At 49.3% G+C, this 18331-nt stretch overlaps 1 protein-coding gene across 1 annotated transcript in view; it reads right to left on the bottom strand.

The window, feature by feature from the left end:
- Positions 1-8570: 8570 nt before the first annotated feature.
- Positions 8571-18331, bottom strand: part of LOC144179615 (endothelin-converting enzyme 1-like) — a 32299-nt gene continuing 22538 nt past the window's right edge. Inside the window, exon 3 of the mRNA XM_077708035.1 lies at positions 8571-8977. Within this exon, the coding sequence (XP_077564161.1) occupies positions 8807-8977 (171 nt within the window). The 3' untranslated portion in view covers positions 8571-8806. The remainder of the gene's footprint in view (positions 8978-18331) is intronic.

The following is an 18331-nucleotide window of genomic DNA, read 5'->3' as shown; positions in this document are numbered from 1 at the left end:
CGCTCTTCCGGGCGTGTTGGAGACGGTAGCAGCATATCACCCCTGTCACCTCCAAATACGTCACGCACAAATGAATTCTACTGTCTCCTCGTTTAGACTTGATACTGGCACAGTGAGAGGTTGGCTTCATTTTGCAGCGTGGACAACGAATTCGGCTTCGTTTCGAACATAGACGTCGCAGAAAAATGTGTTTCAGGGACGGGATTAGCCAATCCAGGACAATAACTTATGCCTTTTATAAACCATGCGAGAGTGTTAAGTATATTCCCAGCCTGATCGTTAAAGATGTGCCCACACACACCTTATAGCAGGAACCAAGGCAATCTAATATGAAACCACGAAAAAATACATGCTGTGCAAGTGCGGAAGAAACATAATAGCTCTAACGGAAATGAAAAAAAAAATACAGTGCAGATTGTGACATGCGAAAGACGTTCATCGAAACTTGAGCCTGGTAGGGCTCACCAGACCAGTTATACGCGAAATGCACTGCTATTTCGCGATACATAGGGGGGTGGGGGGGGGTAGGAGAGGGGGACGCTGTGTGCAAATGCGGAGCGGAATCAAGCTGAACGTTTTAGTAATCACACACACAAATCTCGCGTTCATTATCGTTTTGTTTTTCGACTTCAACGAACAGGTGAACGTTCGGGGGACGCATTTTTGGAAGTATACTGGGTAAGAAGTTCACAAGCGATGAAAGGTGTCGTTGGAAGAGTGTGGTATGTGATACGGCCCTCTAATTTCAGTTTCTCCTTTATTCTGCAGGGTCCCTGTGCCATCTTGCGATATTTCGAATATGCGTTTAGTCGCGGATGCTGATTATATTCTAAGCCCATCTGCGCGCTGATTGCAGAGGATATAGGTAGCGGATGAATGCTTGCGGGCGTTCACCTTACGACAAGACGACTCTTTGTCGTGTGCTGATCCCCGAGTATAATTCTGCATTATCTATCGTACTTGCGTTGAATATTCCCGACATTAACACACACTGGCTTGTAAATTGTGGTGATCAATATCTGAGGTATATTATTGGCAAAAGTAACCGGCGTGCTGTCAGGTATGAGTATTCCGCTGAATATGTAAGCGCGCAAAACTGATTTACATTGTAGTGTATACCCCTATAGCATGAACATCTGAGGAACCGGTGGTCAAGGAGACACTGCTAGTAAATTCAGGGCAGTGTAACTACAATCAGGTCCATGCATACGCCGGTTCCGCGACACTGGCCTGTGACACACAACTGGCGCTTATAAATACCAAATATACCACACTAAAATCGCGTCAGAAACATTTACACTCTCGTAAACACACCCCATTTACGAACAGAATGACTGCTCCACATAAACATGGATTTCCAACGCCCGCAAACGCATGAACATGCCGCAAAAGCAGCGGCCGCAGTGGGGAGTGGGACGGAGACTCCCGCGGCTGCTTTCGAAACGGGCCGCTAGGGGGATTTCAGTGGCGCCTCTACAAGCCGCGCTCGAGGCGTTAGCAATGGTTTTAAGTGGATTGTAATAAAGCCGTGCCATTTTTTGTGGCTTGTGCGTACCCCCAGCCGTATCGTGGGGCGTTCAAATCCCCCACCAGGAGGAGGGGGTCTTGCTTAGAGATCTTGCGTGCTTCATGGAGGAGGGTGTCGATTTCCTTGAGGGATGCAGCTGGTGGCCTGTATATGTCAAGAATGTATATACCTGGTTGAGAATTGTGAGTGGGGATAATTTTCCCAAAAGTATTGGCCACATCTTGAATATCGTGGGTCTGAGCGGGATTATTTTTGTTTACCATGACAGCCGTTGTATTTTGGAGGTCTTGCGAAGATTAGACGTAGTTTTGGACGCAGGGTTTCGGGGTGTTTACCTCTGGTAGGGCGACAATGTCAGGGCGGTTTTGGAGGATGTAGAGGCCAAACTGGTCCTTCTTGCTATTGTGCGATGTGCAGTTTCATTGGTAGATGCTAAGTGTCGGCGCTAGGGCGGAAGTCATTACGAGTGACTAGATGGGGGTCGCTGGGAGAGGCTGCCGTCGCCGTATAGATGAAACTTCGCTTTTCGTGATGAGGCCAGGGATTGCGTCATGGCTGGTGAGAGGGTGGAGATAGCCTTTTACAGTTTCAGCTGACGTGTTGTAAGTGCATCCACTGCGGCGTGTAGTGGGGAGGTTGCTTCGGACAGGGCTTTTGTAATGGTGTCCAGCAGAGTGTTGAAACGCTCATCCAGCTGCTCGCGCTCCGGGGACGGGACAGGTGGAAGACGGAGGAGGTGAGTCTGTTCACTTTTTCTGTGAGGGCATCTAGGCGTGTCTGAAATTCTTTTGTTCCTGGGAGAATTTGCTTAGGAATGCTGTTATGTAGGGCGATATGGGGAGGGGGTTGTTGTGGGACATCGTGTAGTTGAAGAGGTTGGGAGGGAGCAGTGGGAGGGCCGTGTACGGCGCTGACCAGCTCCCCTGGGCTGTGGGCAGTGGAAGATCAGGGACTCCAGCATGGGGTGCCTGGTGCCGCTGCTGCTGTTGTGGACGGGCCTGGAACTGGGCAGGCTGTTCGTTTCGTGCTCGCTGGCGTGGCGGAGTGGTAACGTGCCTTTTGGGGCACTCTTTGTTGGCAGTGGGGTATGGTTGATTACAAAGTTTTCACTTTGGGAGACAGGTGTGGTCTGGTGGGGGGCTAGCGGCACCACACTTGAAACAGTTTGTGGACTCGGGGTGGGGGCACACGTCCCGGCGGTGGCCCACTTCCCGCATTGTTTGCACACTTGCGCCACCCGCCTGTACGGGCGGCAGCGAATGAGTTCGCACCCCAGCTAAGCTAGGTTTTGAGGGGTGCGGGAAGAGGGAGGGAAATGGGCCCGAAACTATCTGGCGTGGGGTGCCGACACCTTATCAGCTCCAAGGGGGAGGGGAGGGGGATGTAAAAGGAGGGGATAGTGGGAAATACTAAGAGAAAAAATTAAGATAGAGGTCGAGAGTGCAAATTTTGGTAGGGCGGCAACTGCGAATCGGTTGCTCGCAGAATGAAAGAAACGCCCAGCGGAAAGGGTGCCGTGAAGGCGAAGGAAGGAAGGGCACCCCACTTTCACATAGAAAGGTACTCGGTTCCATTGAAACTCAGAAGGGCTGGAGATGTCCGACCCAGTGCAGTAGCCTAGTATGAATTAGGTAAGCCTCACTGGCAGCAGTCGATTCGAGTACGGCGTCATTGTCGATGTCTTCGGGCAGGCCGTGGATCACTCCTCGGGAAGTCCAGGAAGGGGGCTTCATGTAGGCGGTGATTTCAAAACTGGTTTGCCCGAGAGTGATCATTGTAATTTGTTAGAGGACTGTGGCGATATCAGGATCTGGGGTGCCGGCTCCGACGAGATTCTGCGCCGGTTGGGCTTGGATAGGGACCCTTTCCAGGAACTGCGCCCGGGGAAGACCGGTTGAGGTGATCAAACCATGTACGATGTCTCGCGTGGCCCAAGCTCCAACTCGCAGGCCTGTTCTTGGTCGATAGACGGTGATGTAATGCGAGCCGGGAAGGCGGGGAGGCAGAATGGCGCCTTCAGGCACGTGAGGATTGGCTGCAGAGTTGCTGTTCGGCGTTGTTGGATTCTCGGCTCGCGCTTTTCGGAGAGCTTGGCGGGTTCGCGCTGCGATCACCTCCGTGGGTTGGGCAAATGGATCGTCCGGCCGCTGGATTCGTCGTACTCTATGGCTGCTGGTGGTATTCCGGAGCTCGCCAACGTGGTCGGTCGGCGATGAACTTCGGCGGGGAGGCCCGTACCGTTAGGCCTGACGACGAGGCCTAGCGGTGCGGCCGGCGTGGTCGGGGAAATTTCTGGGCTGGGGTCGCCCCCGATGGTCCTCGGGGGTCGTCTAGAGTTCCAAATGCTCCGCTGGACGTTACGGAGCCAGTGGCCGTGAAGGCGAAGGTCAGTGGGAGTGCTCAGTTCAGAATGGCCGCTGGTATAGAGCGACAAAAACGGGCGCTGAAGTGAGGCGGGTGCGTCTACGTCGGCCCCCTAGTGGCGGTCCCTATTGAAATACAGTAAATGAATAAATATATACTTGCGGACGTAAAGAGTAACGCTTTCACACTCAAACCCGTAAGCAATCTTAGGTGTCCCTGCGAACCTTTCATTTCGCATCAGTTAGTGTTGTAATCGTTGGCCTCCCACGGAAGGCATTTTACAATGGATTGTACACTCAAGTTCACCAATTTGAGATTTACAAAGAAACCTACATTGTGAATTTGTTTTAATACTGACTTGATAGAGAAATAAAGAAACAAAAATGAAACACCAAAAATGTAAAAAAAAAGCACTGCTGCTTTTTTTTCTCCCACCCCATGTGAACCTGTTTGAACCGCTTCAAATTGGTTCGAACCTGGACGGAATGGAGCTCGGGAACCGAACCCGTAATCGAACCCGAATGGCTTGAACCTGAACCCGAACGGAACCGGAAATAATTCCGGTTCCACACATTGGTTTCCACCACCACCCGCGATGCCTACACTCCAGGCTGCGTCACCTCCAAAACAGAGAGAGAGAGAGAGAGAGAGAGAGAGAGAGAGAGAGAGCAGATGAGAGCCTCCTGTGGGAGCCTTGTTAAAGAGGTTTCGAAAGACGTGCCAATTTGGACACGGCGGCAGTTTGAGGGCTGCGTTGACTGATGGTGACTTCATTTCTCAGGTCAGAAGCGCAGAACCTGTCTCCGCTGCTGGCGACGAGAAGCAGGAGTACGAATCATTACAGTTCCACCCTTCGCTCTCAAATCATGGCCGAATTTCATGGCACCCTTCCTTTGTTTAAATTTGAACATAGCGACGAGGAGACCTTGCACTACCCTCACTCGTGAGGAGCAAAAAGTGCTGGCTGTCGCCTTCGAGGACAAAACGGAGACTGCAAACATACAATTTTCAAGCATCAAATTGGTTGACGTGCCTCATACACTGCCTCCCAATTGCAGCGTACGGTTCCTATCCTACACTTTCATTATCGCGAACTTTCATTAACTCGAAGTGAGATGGCTTGCCCTTGCGGTTCGAATTAACAAGGAGGGGAAAAAAATTCCCGCGCCTTCCCGCGAAAGGAACACGAGTGAATTCAGAGCATTGGGGCCTCAGTACTGATTGAAGGCAGTGTTGCTTCCATCGCTTCTTCCGTGATGCTGGAGTAGCAGACACGAGTAAACGTAGGCACGAGCGTCAACCAAGGAAGGAAGGAGCAACGCAGTGACTGAAACACGAGCGACCGCTAGCCGCTATATTTGCAGCGCGCGCAGTAGGAGAGCAGTACGGGGGGGGGGGGGGGGGGGGAGAGCGCGCATGCGCAAGCAGCGCGCACCCTTCCACGCCCCACCGCGCTGCTATCACGCACCTGTTAAGCCGAGACCGCGACGGAGCGAACGGGCTGACTACGACGCATGCGCGCGCCGGCTGCTCTTGAGAGAGAGGAGGGAAGGAGAGGCGCACCTGCTGCGGACGCGGAACTGTTGACACCGTCCGACGCAGGAACAGGCGAGGCTAAGAAATGCTCTGCATTTAAAACATTTATTGTGATTAGATAAGAGCGCTGTGAGTCGAATAGCTCAGTCCGGGACCTCACGGGAGTTTGCTGCCGCCTTCGCCCTCTCGACGAGCCGAAGCTGCCGATCAGAGTCACAGCTGGCCAGCTCTCGCTCCCGCTGCTCTAAAGTTGGATTTAGTAGGGTACTGTGTTCTTACTCGTTTGGAAAGCCCAAACCAGGTGAAATAAAGTCGAGGACTCTCCACAGTGAGGGAAAGCGGATGTATACGTTGTCAGGAATATACAGTGAGGTCTTGTAGGGTGAGGAAAAGTATTGGTGTTTATCTTCCCAAGTGTTATTTCCTGTTCTTTTGTGAGCGATTTGTGCCCTGGTGGATACATCTGTCGGGAAAGCCTGCAGTGCCAAGTGATGCCTCTGTACGTAACTAACGCCTGGTTAACCCTATGCTGGTCTTCCTGTAAAGCGCGGCCGGCTGATGCTTGGGCACTCGTGAAAGCGACGAGGTTTCCAGGGAGACTGGAGTGGCTGGTGTCGGATGGTCACCTTTCCTCTGGGAGGGATTTACTGGGGGATTTGCAAAGCAATTTGATTTAACGAGCTTTCAGTGTACTTTACGGATGCCCATCACCGTCAAACGGACCCCTGCATAGCTTAGAAATTTCTATCTTAACCTGATTCGTCAGCCAAAGAACTTCGGTATCGTCACAGCAGCTGACCGGGGGTACCCGGCGGGGCACCTTTGTTTTGACAACCCTGGTTTGTTCTATTAGAAGAGAAAAAACGAGGGAAAAAACTATTGGAAGTGCAAAAACGCCCAAATTAGGTGTCATCTTTATGCAGACAGTTAATTGGACGTAGATGGCTTATGATAACCGTAATCACACTCTTGTAATGCGGCTGGCGTTGCGAGAAGTATCCTGGTTGTTCGAACGGTGCCTGCCAAGTGCTTCCTTCGTTCGAGTGCGTTGTCGGGTGCGTTCCACAGCAATCTTCTTTGAACGACTTACAGAACAATAAAAAAGCCGTGCTTTAGCTTCCTGCGTCGCTTGGTTCTTCGTTACGGACAGTTGTACGCAGTCTTTCTGGCGTTTCAAATTTTAAGAAGAAGCATCCGTGTCTTCATGCTTGAGCGATGCGGTATACGTAATTTCTGCTAGCGTTACGGCATCCGATGAGCAGCATCTTTCTCGGTCGCCTGCTGAAATTCTTGAAACGAACAAGACAATAAACAATCTTCAGGTTGGAAGTCGGGTGTCGCCAAAAAGTGAGTCTTGATTTCACATTCGGTTTGAGATAAGGAGTCTGACGGAGGCGAGGTTTCTTGTAAGATGGTTTGTTCCACGGGGTCATTCAAACAGCACGCGTTGCAGAACAGTTCAGTCAATGTAAAAAACTCACTGAAGTTTGTTGATCAATGCAACTTCTTGATGATCTGGCACTGGTCGTTGGTTTCACATCTTTTGTTTTTGAATCGGTAGTATAATTGGATCATAACATGCCTAATTTCATCTTCATAGTCAATATTTGTAGCATATATTCTTAGTCTATGTGGTCAATGTCGATGAGCGGTTCAATTTCATCGTTTAATGTTCTCAGTTGTACTCCAGCTTTGCGTAATTCGTGCAGACAACTCTTCACCACATCGTCCACATCACTGGTCGTTACGGAGAATTCTAGTGCTGCTTTCGCGTCTCTGCATAGCCTTCGAGTGATCAAGCGCTTTTGTTCTCTCCTTGCGTTAAGTTCATGAAGCCGCGTGATAGACTGAGGAATATTCCGTTCCGGTTGTGCATCTTGCATTGAACGATGAGAAATATCACGCCCCTCACCGTTCACAAAATTAGTTTCTGGACCCATCGGGCAGTCTCGTCGCAGGTGAGGTTGCATCGTCGTGTCATCTGGCCATCACGTCGGTCGGCTTTCGGTAGCACCACGGTTCAGTCCATCACACCGGTACGTCGTCGGCATCAAAGGGGTCCTCCTTCTCATAGGCCAAATTTCGGATGACTCCGAATCGCACAGGGCCTTCTCGCCTTTTTCGGCACCAAAATGTAGAATAAGAGGACCAAGGGCCGAGACGTTCCGGTGATTCGATGGTGCTTCTATTTACAAGATAGCGAATGGGTAAAGACGAAGCAGCTCGGGCGAGAACTGCTCCCGCGTGATGACAGGCACCGATGATATCATCATCATCTGTGCAGCGAGGATTATCCATAAAGTTTCTACATGCTCTGTTACAAGCGTGAGCAAGAAGTTGCCCCAGCTATGCCGCATTCAGTGCGACCCACACTTAATTCAAATTCAAATTCATTTTTATTTTGTACTCAAACACTTTTTTGAAAGGGCACTCGAAGCGTTGTAAACACTGTATCAGGATAAATTTTAGTGTGTGCATAAGCCATAGTTTTGTTCTGGTGCTTCTCTCTCTCTCTCTCTCGCTCTGTCTGTCTGTCTGTCTGTCTGTCTGTCTGTCTGTCTGTCTGTCTGTCTGTCTGTCTCTGTCTCTGTCTCTGTCTGTGTGTGTGTGTGTGTGTGTGTGTGTGTGTGTGTGTGTGTGTGTGTGTGTGTGTGTGTGTGTGTGTGTGTGTGTGTGTGTGTGTGTGTGTGTGTGTGTGTGTGTGTGTGTGTGTGTGTGTGTGTGTGTGACGGTTATGGCCGGGAAGATGTAGAAACTTTAGGGACAATTCTCGCTGCACAGATGATGATGATCTCATCAGTGCCTGTCATCACGCTGGAGCAGCTCTCGCCCGAGCTGCTACGTCTTTATCCATTCGCCATCTTGTAAATAGAAGCACCATTGAATCAACGGGATGTCTCGGTTCTTGGTCCTCTTTTATAGAGCACTAAAATAGGCGGTTCGAGATCCCTTTCATCGGCAAGCCTTCGGGTATTAATCCCGACTCACATGCGTCTGTTCGTGGTCTATGGACACCCTGCGCAGGATCCGCTGTTAATACATTTTCGCTTAAACATGCGTTTTACTCAGTTAAATTTTAGGGGTGAAGAAAAAGTGATGACTACGCGGAACCCAACAGAGCAGAAAAACATTTATTGTGCAAGTGGGTAATCAAATCACTACTGCAAGATTACATTGTAGAAATAATGCAAGGAAAGCAGGCTACAACCTGATCACAGTTCTCACTCCCTCGTTCTCCGGCCCATGGATCGAGCAGTCGACAGGGGTGCACGTTGCATATGTATAACAAGTTATCCACTCATTCTATCGTTTTGTACGCGAAAATCCGCGCAACGCCTCTTCTGTGCAAGACGCGCGTTCAGAGGAACTCGCTGCGTTTCAATCGAAGAACCCGCACTTTCTTTTCGGATTCATCGGAGAGCCCGGCGGGCAGTGGTAAGCGTCGGAAAAGTGCCGCGAGTTCTGGACCAGCACGTTGCAGTCGGCCAGCGGGATCCAATGGTTTTTCTCGGTGTGGCACGTCATCTCGCACACTGTTGAGAAGAAGACCTGCGGGGAAGAACAGTTTGGGGTTAAACCAGGGTCAGAAACTCTGCGCTACCCACCACGGTGGCTGAGCGGCTAAGACGTTGTGCTGCTGTGCCCAAAGACGCGGGTACGATCTCGGCTGCTGTGACCGCTTTTCAGGTGCCGCCGTTAAAGACCCCCAGCTGTTCAAAACTAATCGGGAGCCCTCAACTACGGCGCGCCTCATATCCCTCCATTCCGGAGCGTTAAACCCTATAATCAATCAGTGAGACCCACTGCAGATACACGTGCAAGCCATGGAGCGTTTATCACTGTGCGCGCTGGCTTGCATCCAGGCCATGTTTAGAGGCGAGTTCTCATGCGAAAGCATTAAATGACGCACAGGGAAAAATATGCGGGCGTCTGACGTGTGTACTATCGAAGCGAGCCATCGACATCAACTCTCTCCTGGCGGTAGGAATGAGCAGCGGTGCAACTCGAAGGAGACAGATCAAAGCCTTTCGAAAGCATCAAGGTGTATCCGAAAACAAAATAACCCAAGCAGCACCATTACAAAGCACTTCCACGAGGCGACGCGGAAGGCGCCTTTAAAGGGACCAGGTAGACTAAACGCAAGTTTGGTTCATTCGAAAGAGTGCCTCGTTACAATGATACTGACACCCCTTTTAACTTCGCCCAAATAAGCTGTATAATTACGGGAAAAAAGAGAATGGCCATGCGACCCATTAGCTCATCTCCCACACTAGAACACATGAAGTAAAATGCACACACGTGCGATTGCTTAAGGTCGGCAAGAGCAAGCGCAAGTTAAGCAGGTCTTGTAAGCTTGCAGAGCGAGCTATTTTGGCTTAAATGTAATGCACGTTCATTTTATAGCAGTAAGAATGACGGGCTAAACAATGGAAGTAACGAAAGTACAGGTAAACAGAAGTATCAGGGCGCAGTGCTGTTTGTACTGCGCGCACTATGATTGCTATAGCCGCACAGCAGTCCGGCGTTTTGCGGTTGTCTCACACGACACTGACCGATTGGCGTAAGCGACATTGTCTACGTGACCCTGTTTGTCGAACATACCGCGTGTTCCATGAAACAACTACCGACCGTAACAAAAACAAGCCAGGTGGCAATATGGTCAAAAACAAAGCAAAGGCATATTATCTCTATACGTACAGCGGTACAGAGCAGTATGGTGGCGCCATTCAGAAGGACTGACTGTCAGTAAACAAGGCTCCGCCGTCCGCTGCAGACTAAACAGCGCACTAGCGTTCTTTTGAAGACCTGTCCTTGTTACATCACCACATACGTCACGGAAAACGCGATTTAAAGGGATAATCAGAGTATTAACTTCAGCTCATTGATTTCTCAGTGAACAAAGCATCTAAAAAACGCCAAATCTTTCGAATAAAACAAACTTATACTTCTTCTGCACTGCCCCTGGAAGGTTCCATTTAAAATTCTCCCACCTCACCTCGCGGGAACCCATGTGTAGATGCGACGCATAGGGGGTTCCGTTGTTGTTTCCGTTAGGTTGATTCTTCCATCACGTGAAACGTGCCGTGAACCCCCTGCCGCGGCTATGACGCAACGTGGCGCGGCTATGACGCAACACAATCCAACACAATCCACTTTAATCCAATCCAAGCCAAGCCAAGCCAATCCAATCGAATCCAATCCAATGCCCCTCGTGAGAGAGTGTTCGCTATCGGAGAGGAGAGGGGGTGAGCGGCGGAGAGCGCACCTCGCGCGGCGAGGAGAATGGGGGAGGGGTGTGGACGGACAACGACAACGCCGTATGGAGGGACAAGGCTAGTGAATGAGATGCCGTCGCATCTAAAATTGCAGCGTCGGCCGGCAGTCGTTCTATGCTGCTGCGACAGCATACAGGTTAGCGTGCTCTTTGGGAAGTTCTATTGTTTCTCCCACCATTCTCGCTGATACAGAAATGCCACTCACTAAATGTCGAAAGCAAATAGCCCGTTTCGAAACCTTAAAAGCCCTGATTATTTGCATTTGCGGTTCGATCGGCCACAGCCAAACGTGCGGGCGGGGCGTAATGCAGCGTTCATAAAGCTACTGTGGGTCTGGTCAGCCGCCTTCGTGTACGCTGTTTTAGTATTTACACAGCCTATATGAGTAGAGTTTGCGTTAAAAGTGGCGTCAGTGTCAATCAACGAGGTAATATTTCGAATGACGCAAACTTGCATTTTGTCTTTTTGTATCGCATTCTGTTGTCGGCAAAGGTTGGAGAGGAGGAGATGTAAAAAATTGGCCGCGTATCTGCTCCTTTCGTCGCAAATGCCGTCAAAAGACAATAGTCTTTATCGGATTTTGCGAAGTAAATGCCTCCCTTCGCTTTCCCTCTCACCTCTCATGTTGTTCCTCTTGTGTCGCGCTCCTCCCAAGGTAAAGACGCCAAAGGTTTGCTTAAATCATTTTAAATTTCCCGCGTTCCACTGCTCCAAACCGGGTGTCTCGATGCGAACGCTGCAGTACGGCGAAGACGCGCGTTAATCGAGACGCCCTACTTCAACGTTTATAGAAGGAAGGAAGGAAGGAAGGAATACGTTTTTTCGTCCATCGGGATCAGGTGTTTGGGGTGGAGGAGGCCCACAGGGCCGCCGCGACCGCCAGGGCCCGGGAGGTGGTCAGGACTTGGCCTGACTCCCCCGGGTCACGCAACATCTGCTCCCAGTGGTGAGGGGAGGCAACGGGGGGGGGGGGGGGGGGGGGGTACGGGTCTGCGGGGCATTCGCAGAGGGAATAGAACCGCGTTTCCCTACTCCACGTGCGTTGCAAGCAGAACGTGGAACCTATCTAGTGGAACCTTGCGTAAATTTTGCCGGTTGATTTCTTAAAATGGCGCCAGAAGCTATAGTGGCGCGGGCGACAGCAGACGACGGCGGAGTGAATTCTTTTTCTGCAGTTGCTGAAGTATGTAATATCGCAAAATTCAAGCATGTTTGATTTTTTTATAAAGGAACACTGCAAATATCAATTCTGTATTGATTTGTTGTCTCATATTTGCGTAATGTCTTGTTCTTATTCAACAATGTTGACAAGTATGAACATTACACCGGACATAGACGGGTAGATTTAGCTGTGACTATATAAGACTATTGCGCAGGCATTGTTTTGCTTTGGCCGGGTGGCTGAATCGAGTCACAGACAAACGGACAGACAGACAGACATACAGACATACAGACAGACCAAAATTTCTGGGTTTAAGTAGCCCAAGAAAGACTACCGTCTTTAAAAGGTGCCTGTCGAGCCACTTTTCGTGGTTCTCTCACACTCCCAAAGAGTTGTCGTAACTTTGTGATGTTTGGGGAGAGTGATATAGGAAACGTGCAATGATATATGAAACGTGCATTCCCACCTCCTTTTATTTTTGCGGCATCTCCTACATTGACTGTGGCTCCTCCCATTGACCTTGTCAATGGGAGCAGCTGACTGGTGCATTGAGAGCAGACAGAAAGATGCGGCTCTTGGCCTTTTAAACCAGTGGTCGGAAACCTTTTGGGCGGAGAGCCGAGTTGCATGCAGCCGACACGGTGGGGGCCGGCAGGCAAATCTAAGGGGGGAGGGGGGGGGGAGCCGAACTGAATGTATTATACGACAATAGTTTAAGTATATTGGCTAAGTGTGATGAGAAGCACTGCCAACCACAAGTGGTTTTCCTTTGGTCCTATTTCACCCCATTTGAAGTCAAAACTTCTATGTCGGCCTTTGAATAGGAAATCACAAAAAGGACTAGAAGCGGGGTCAGACTTCGTTCTCGGGGCCGCATCACACCCCTCCATGGGCGGAATGCGGCCCGCGGGTCGCATGCAGGTTGCCAACCCCTGTGTTAGATAATTATAAAGAATACGGGCACTTCAGGTTATAACCATAAGATTTAAAGGGACTCTGAAGAGAATTTGTCAAGCTCCTCTTTTTGCTTGAACTGCGTAGACTGGCGCAAATGAACGCCTTTTTTCTCGTTTATCCGGACGATCAGGCAGTATTTATTTTGTAAAGCCTGAAAGAAGCGAAACTACCATGCGCGGTTGCGGCGGCTGCACCAACTAACCGCAGTGACGCCATGTAAAGGTGCTACGTGATTGGACGATGTCCAAAAGTAGCATTCAAACAAGTTTCGGTTTCGGTTCTGTGAGACATGCTTGACATCCGACGTTATCGTGCGATGGGCATTCTCAATATCTCAATAACCGCCATACGTCGCTTCTGTCATTTTGCCGGCTGTAAAATGCCTCAGATAAGCCTACACAGATTGAGCTCGTAGCACTAGCCGAGGCCTATACGCAGTCGATGAACGCCCTCCGCAGCACCGCAGATGCTCAAATGCCAGGCGCTTTTCCCCCATTTTTAAAGCTTTTCTCCCATCTTTAAAAGCGTGTTCGAACCAGGCCAAGGGTCTGCTGAATCTGGCCAGTGCCCACTGCCCACAAGCGGTCGGTAATTATGGCAACAGCACGCGAACCAGAACTCGCTAGCGCGCCAGTGTCACTCTGCGCGCGTTCTGCGAGCCCGCTCATGCAGCAATGAAAGTTACTGCCCAAAAATGGTAATTCAGAATTGAAAACATCTGCCGAAAGCTAAAATATGAACTTACAAAAAAAAACATGTGCCCTCAGGGATTTGAACGTGAGACTTGCAAAATAACATAGCTAGCGCTCCAAACCACTCGGCCACTGGCTAATACTACCAGATGTTGGAAATATAAAGTACCTATATAATGTATACACAATTTCATTTTTATTTAGTTTCAGCATTGAAGGCCGCTTAGATGACTATTCGTTGCATAGCGCTCGTGCAGTGAGCGTCCTCAAAATTTCACAATATCTGCCGTCTAGCAATTGCATTTCTTAGTCGGAAAAAGGTCCGCAGATGTGTGGTCGTGCTTTTTACCGCTGTGCTTGTTCACCCAGCGCAAAAAAGTGCTTTCTGCCCCCTAGTTTTACGCTGCACGGCAACAGCTTCAGTTAATTTTATTTCCTTAGCACTGATATTAACTTTGATGACTCTTCTCCCGCTCTCAATTGGCCTTAGATATTTCTGCTAGCGTACCAGTAAGCGAAGCGTCGCATGTGCGCTAGTACAGCGCTTGTGTGGTGCGACCTGGACTTGAAGCTTCACACAGTGTACAAACTAACAAACTAAAGAAAGGCACATTCTACCATTCACGACGTGTCGTGGCTTAGTTTCAACTGAGCGAACGAGTTGCGACGACCCGTTGGCGGCCGGCGGACTAAACGCTCGGCCGACTGACTCTGTCGGAAGGTCGGCGCGCCGTACAGTAGCGCAGTTAAGCCAAGTAATTTTTTCCTGACGTCACACGAGAACGCCGCAGAAAATGGGCGAGGATTCAGAGAGGAAGGCAGCACTTTCGAATTGATTTTTCTGCTAAAATTCACGTAAACGCGTTAACGCATAATTCCATCTCGCGCTCAGTAAACGCACTCACAGTGGTATAAACATGGCCCAGGGTACTACAGTTTGTGCTAGTAACCCCGCAATTTTTACAAATCACTTCAGTGTCCCTTTAACTCTGATTTTGCTACACAAAGAACTGACTGCCCTGATAACGTGTCGGCCAAAATTACACTGCCGTCAGATCTTCTGTATTCTGTGACTTTGTCCATAATCAGCAGCTCCTGCCATACATTTCTCAATAGACGAACTTTCCGAATGTTCACTGGTGACCTGAATTTATTAGAAAGCCTGTAGCTGGGCAAGGTAGTGTACTCCCTCTTCGATAAAAAGGGCGTGAAGCAATAAAAGAGCAAAGAAAAAAGGCCTAAAGAAGCACCGGCATGGCTCAAGGCTGAGTGCACTTACAGGCCAATGCCAGCATACGCGCTACCCGACTGCGTATGTGCGTCTCTCGCGCACCACCAAACCATACACACACGCTAACAATTCATAGCACCCACATAAACAAAATATTTAGGGAAACATCATTTCACGCGAGTACTATGCAACAGGCGCTACTCTATTGCATTTTCTGCTTTGACCTCAAACCTTACCGTCGCGAGGTGCGTCATATCTACATGCGCTGCAAAGCACGGTTAAGTACAACCCGCCGCGGTGGCTCAGTGGCTAAGGCGTTGCGCTGCTGAGAACGGGGTCGCGGGTTCGATTCCCGGCCGCGGCGGCCGCTTTTCTGATGGAGGCGAAAAGCAAAAACGCACGTGCGTACGAGATTTCGGCGGACGTTAAAGATCTCCAGGTGGTCAAAATTAATCCGGAGCCCTCCACTACGGCGCGCCTCATCGCCTGCGTCAATCAACCAATCAACGGTTAAGTGCATCGTATTCCTCATTGTATATATCTCGTTGCTCCTACCAAGCTGTAATATTGCCGGCTGCTTTTTGCAACGTCATGAGACAGGTGCGATCTGAAGACGCGCGCGCAAGGGTCACGTGCAAGCTTCCAAACTCCCACTTCCGCCTCTTCGCAGTCAACTGCCATAATGAAATTTTGGGAAACGCAGTTCCCGTACAGGCCTAGAATATATCCCCATCCACGACTTCTCGGGACGTCGTATCTTCAGGGGGATAGCAGAGGTTTCATGTTCATGAATTTTCCCGCAACTTACGGACGACAAATAAACCCAGTGCATTCGCAAAGGCAACGACAGGCCACGACGGCTCCTGGCCGCTTTGCGAGCTGTGAAGAACATGCCTCGTCACGTGCTTCTTTTCTTGTCTGCAAGAGGAGATAAACCAGGAAGCAATTCTCTCTAATCTGGAACAATCTGAATTGGAAAGATACGAAGATAAAAAACAGAAAATTGTGGGAAACAAAAAGGCAAAAAAATGCAAACGGGACAAAATTTCAATTCACGGGTACGACGGCGCTCTGATGGTGGTTGCCGGGGTGGAGGCCAGGGGAGGACAAGAGACTCTATGCGACTCAAAAAAGAGCCCTGAATTCTCTAACGTTTCGAACCTCCCAAATAAACAGCCCTCTACCGCTGAGCGCAAGCACTCGCATTCTAACATTGTGAACATCTCAAGTAGGGAGCTCTCTCCAGCGGAAATAAAATTACTGTCAAAGGGCCTAAACTTCTGTCCTTCATCGGGAAACGTTAATGAATTCGAACTTTATCAGGACCTGGACAACTTTGCGAGAAACCTGCGCCTTTGGGAATACTTTCGTGGGCGTCCAACTGAAAGCAAAAAACTACTTCCTGCCCCTTCAGACAAAATATGGACACCAAATGAGCAACGGCATAAGCACTTGAATCTATACATTTCGGCCGTGCAAAAAGATATAATCAAAGAGTTCGAAAAACGGTTGCCCATCCGCAGCAACCTCGCTAGTGACGAGCGTGAAGCCCTGAAGTGCCTGAGTGAGGACACTGCCATTGTAATAAAACCTGCAGACAAAGGGGGGGCTGTGGTAATTATGAACAAGACTGACTATTTAAACGAGGGACAGCGACAGCTAGCTGACGAGACATTCTACCGCAAGCTCACAGACGACCCAACATTGCGATTTGAAGCTGAAATTGTGGATGCACTAAAGTCCTTGCTGCGTGATGGGAAAATAACCGATCGGATGTATGAAGCGATGCTACCCCAAAATTCTAAGCCAGGACGTTTCTATCTCCTACCTAAAATACACAAAGAAAACAATCCTGGTCGTCCAATTGTATCCAGCAATGGAACGGCAACGGAAAAAATATCCAGTTTCATTGACCACCTAATTAAAGACATCCCGCAGACTTTCCCCTGATACGTAAAGGATACAGGTCACTTTCTCCGCGAGGTTTCAGGCCTCGAGGTCCCAACGGGCAGTTTTCTCGTCACCATGGATGTTACGTCCCTGTACACTAACAGTCCTCACTCCGATGGCATCCTTGCCGCAGTCTCATGCTACGGTGACTCTAATTTCTGCTTGGACGTAACCCCTGGAACACTGAAAACCCTCCTCCACCTCATCCTTGAGTACAATCACTTTGAATTCGACAATAGCCACTACCTCCAAATTAACGGCACAGCCATGGGTACCAAAATGGCACCTACATACGCCAATATCTTTATGGCGTCATTAGAAACAGAGTTCATTGCAAATTGCTGTCCAAAACCTATAATTTATAAACGATTCCTCGATGACATCTTCTTCATTTGGAATAATGATGAGGCAAGCCTCAGGGAATTTACGACTGCCCAGAGCCCGGAATTTACGACTGCTCAGAGCCCGGTCAACTAGCGCCGCCCCTCGACCACCGCGGGAAGACGTAGAACGTCTTTTCCCAGCGGCCGCACGTAACACGTGGTCGGAAGTCGGGGATAGCCAAAGGCATTTCAGACTGCTGAAGCCAGAACCCTCGTAATGCATTTTGTAGAACAAAGACGTACGGGACGAGGGATTCCGGCGCTAGTTGACCGGGCTCTGAGCAGTCGTAAATACAAAAGCCCGCGGTATAGTCGAGAGAGGAGACGCCGCGGAACTAGCTCAATGGTAGAGCACCGCACGCGTTATGCGGAGGTTGTGGGTTCGATTCCCGCTTCCGGAAATAACGGCGCATTTTTTCTCGTTTTGAATTTTCAATTATTTATTCCTGCATCAAAAAAAAAGGCAATCATACCTGATTCGACACTATAAAACACTGTTAAAACGCCAAACAGCACTGGCAATAAGGACTGCAACTTTGATATGTGTCCTTACGGAATCCCTCGTCCCGTACGTCTCTGTTCTACAAATATATATATATATATATATATATATATATATATATATATATATATATATATATATATATATATATATATATATATATATATATATATATATATATATATATATATATATATATATATATATATATATATAAGTCGCTGTACGAGTCCGACGCCGCGTGCAAGCCCCGTGGAGCCACCCTGCCGGCCTGTCTGCCATACGGCTTGCGCCATCTTCACCCGTTTAAAGACGGGTCAGACAGCAGATGCTGCCGACCACTTCGTGCAAACAGTTGACAAATAATCTCACGACCTCTGACCTCCGCTGAAGTTCAAGTAAGTTCTCTCGATGGCAACTAAAGCCAGGCCATTATTATTGAGGCCTCCTTAGACAAGATGGCCTCAACATGGATTGATCACCAGAAACGCCGTGACAATATTACCTCCTTATAAAGCTTCCATGAACTGTACTTCTCGTGTACCTGACGAAGGTAAAAGACTAGCCCTGGTATTGTAAGTACTTCCTCCACTTGAGCCTCCGGTGGAGGAGATCCTTTAAATCGGTTTATCCATGCATAAGAATTGCGGAATCCTCCCCTCAGCCGAGTGGGAGGACAAATTGTGGGGAGGAGGCTGAGCTTATTGTCAGCCGGCTCAGCAAGCTCCATTGCAAAGCCTTCAGTCCGTC

This window comes from Haemaphysalis longicornis, unplaced genomic scaffold (genome assembly GCF_048455015.1).
Source record: "Haemaphysalis longicornis isolate Haplotype H1 unplaced genomic scaffold, Haemaphysalis longicornis Haplotype H1 scaffold_4, whole genome shotgun sequence".
NCBI classification, from domain to species: domain Eukaryota; kingdom Metazoa; phylum Arthropoda; class Arachnida; order Ixodida; family Ixodidae; genus Haemaphysalis; species Haemaphysalis longicornis.
The sequence above is the reverse complement of the archived record's forward strand: the minus strand, read 5'-3'. Positions and strand labels throughout refer to the sequence as shown.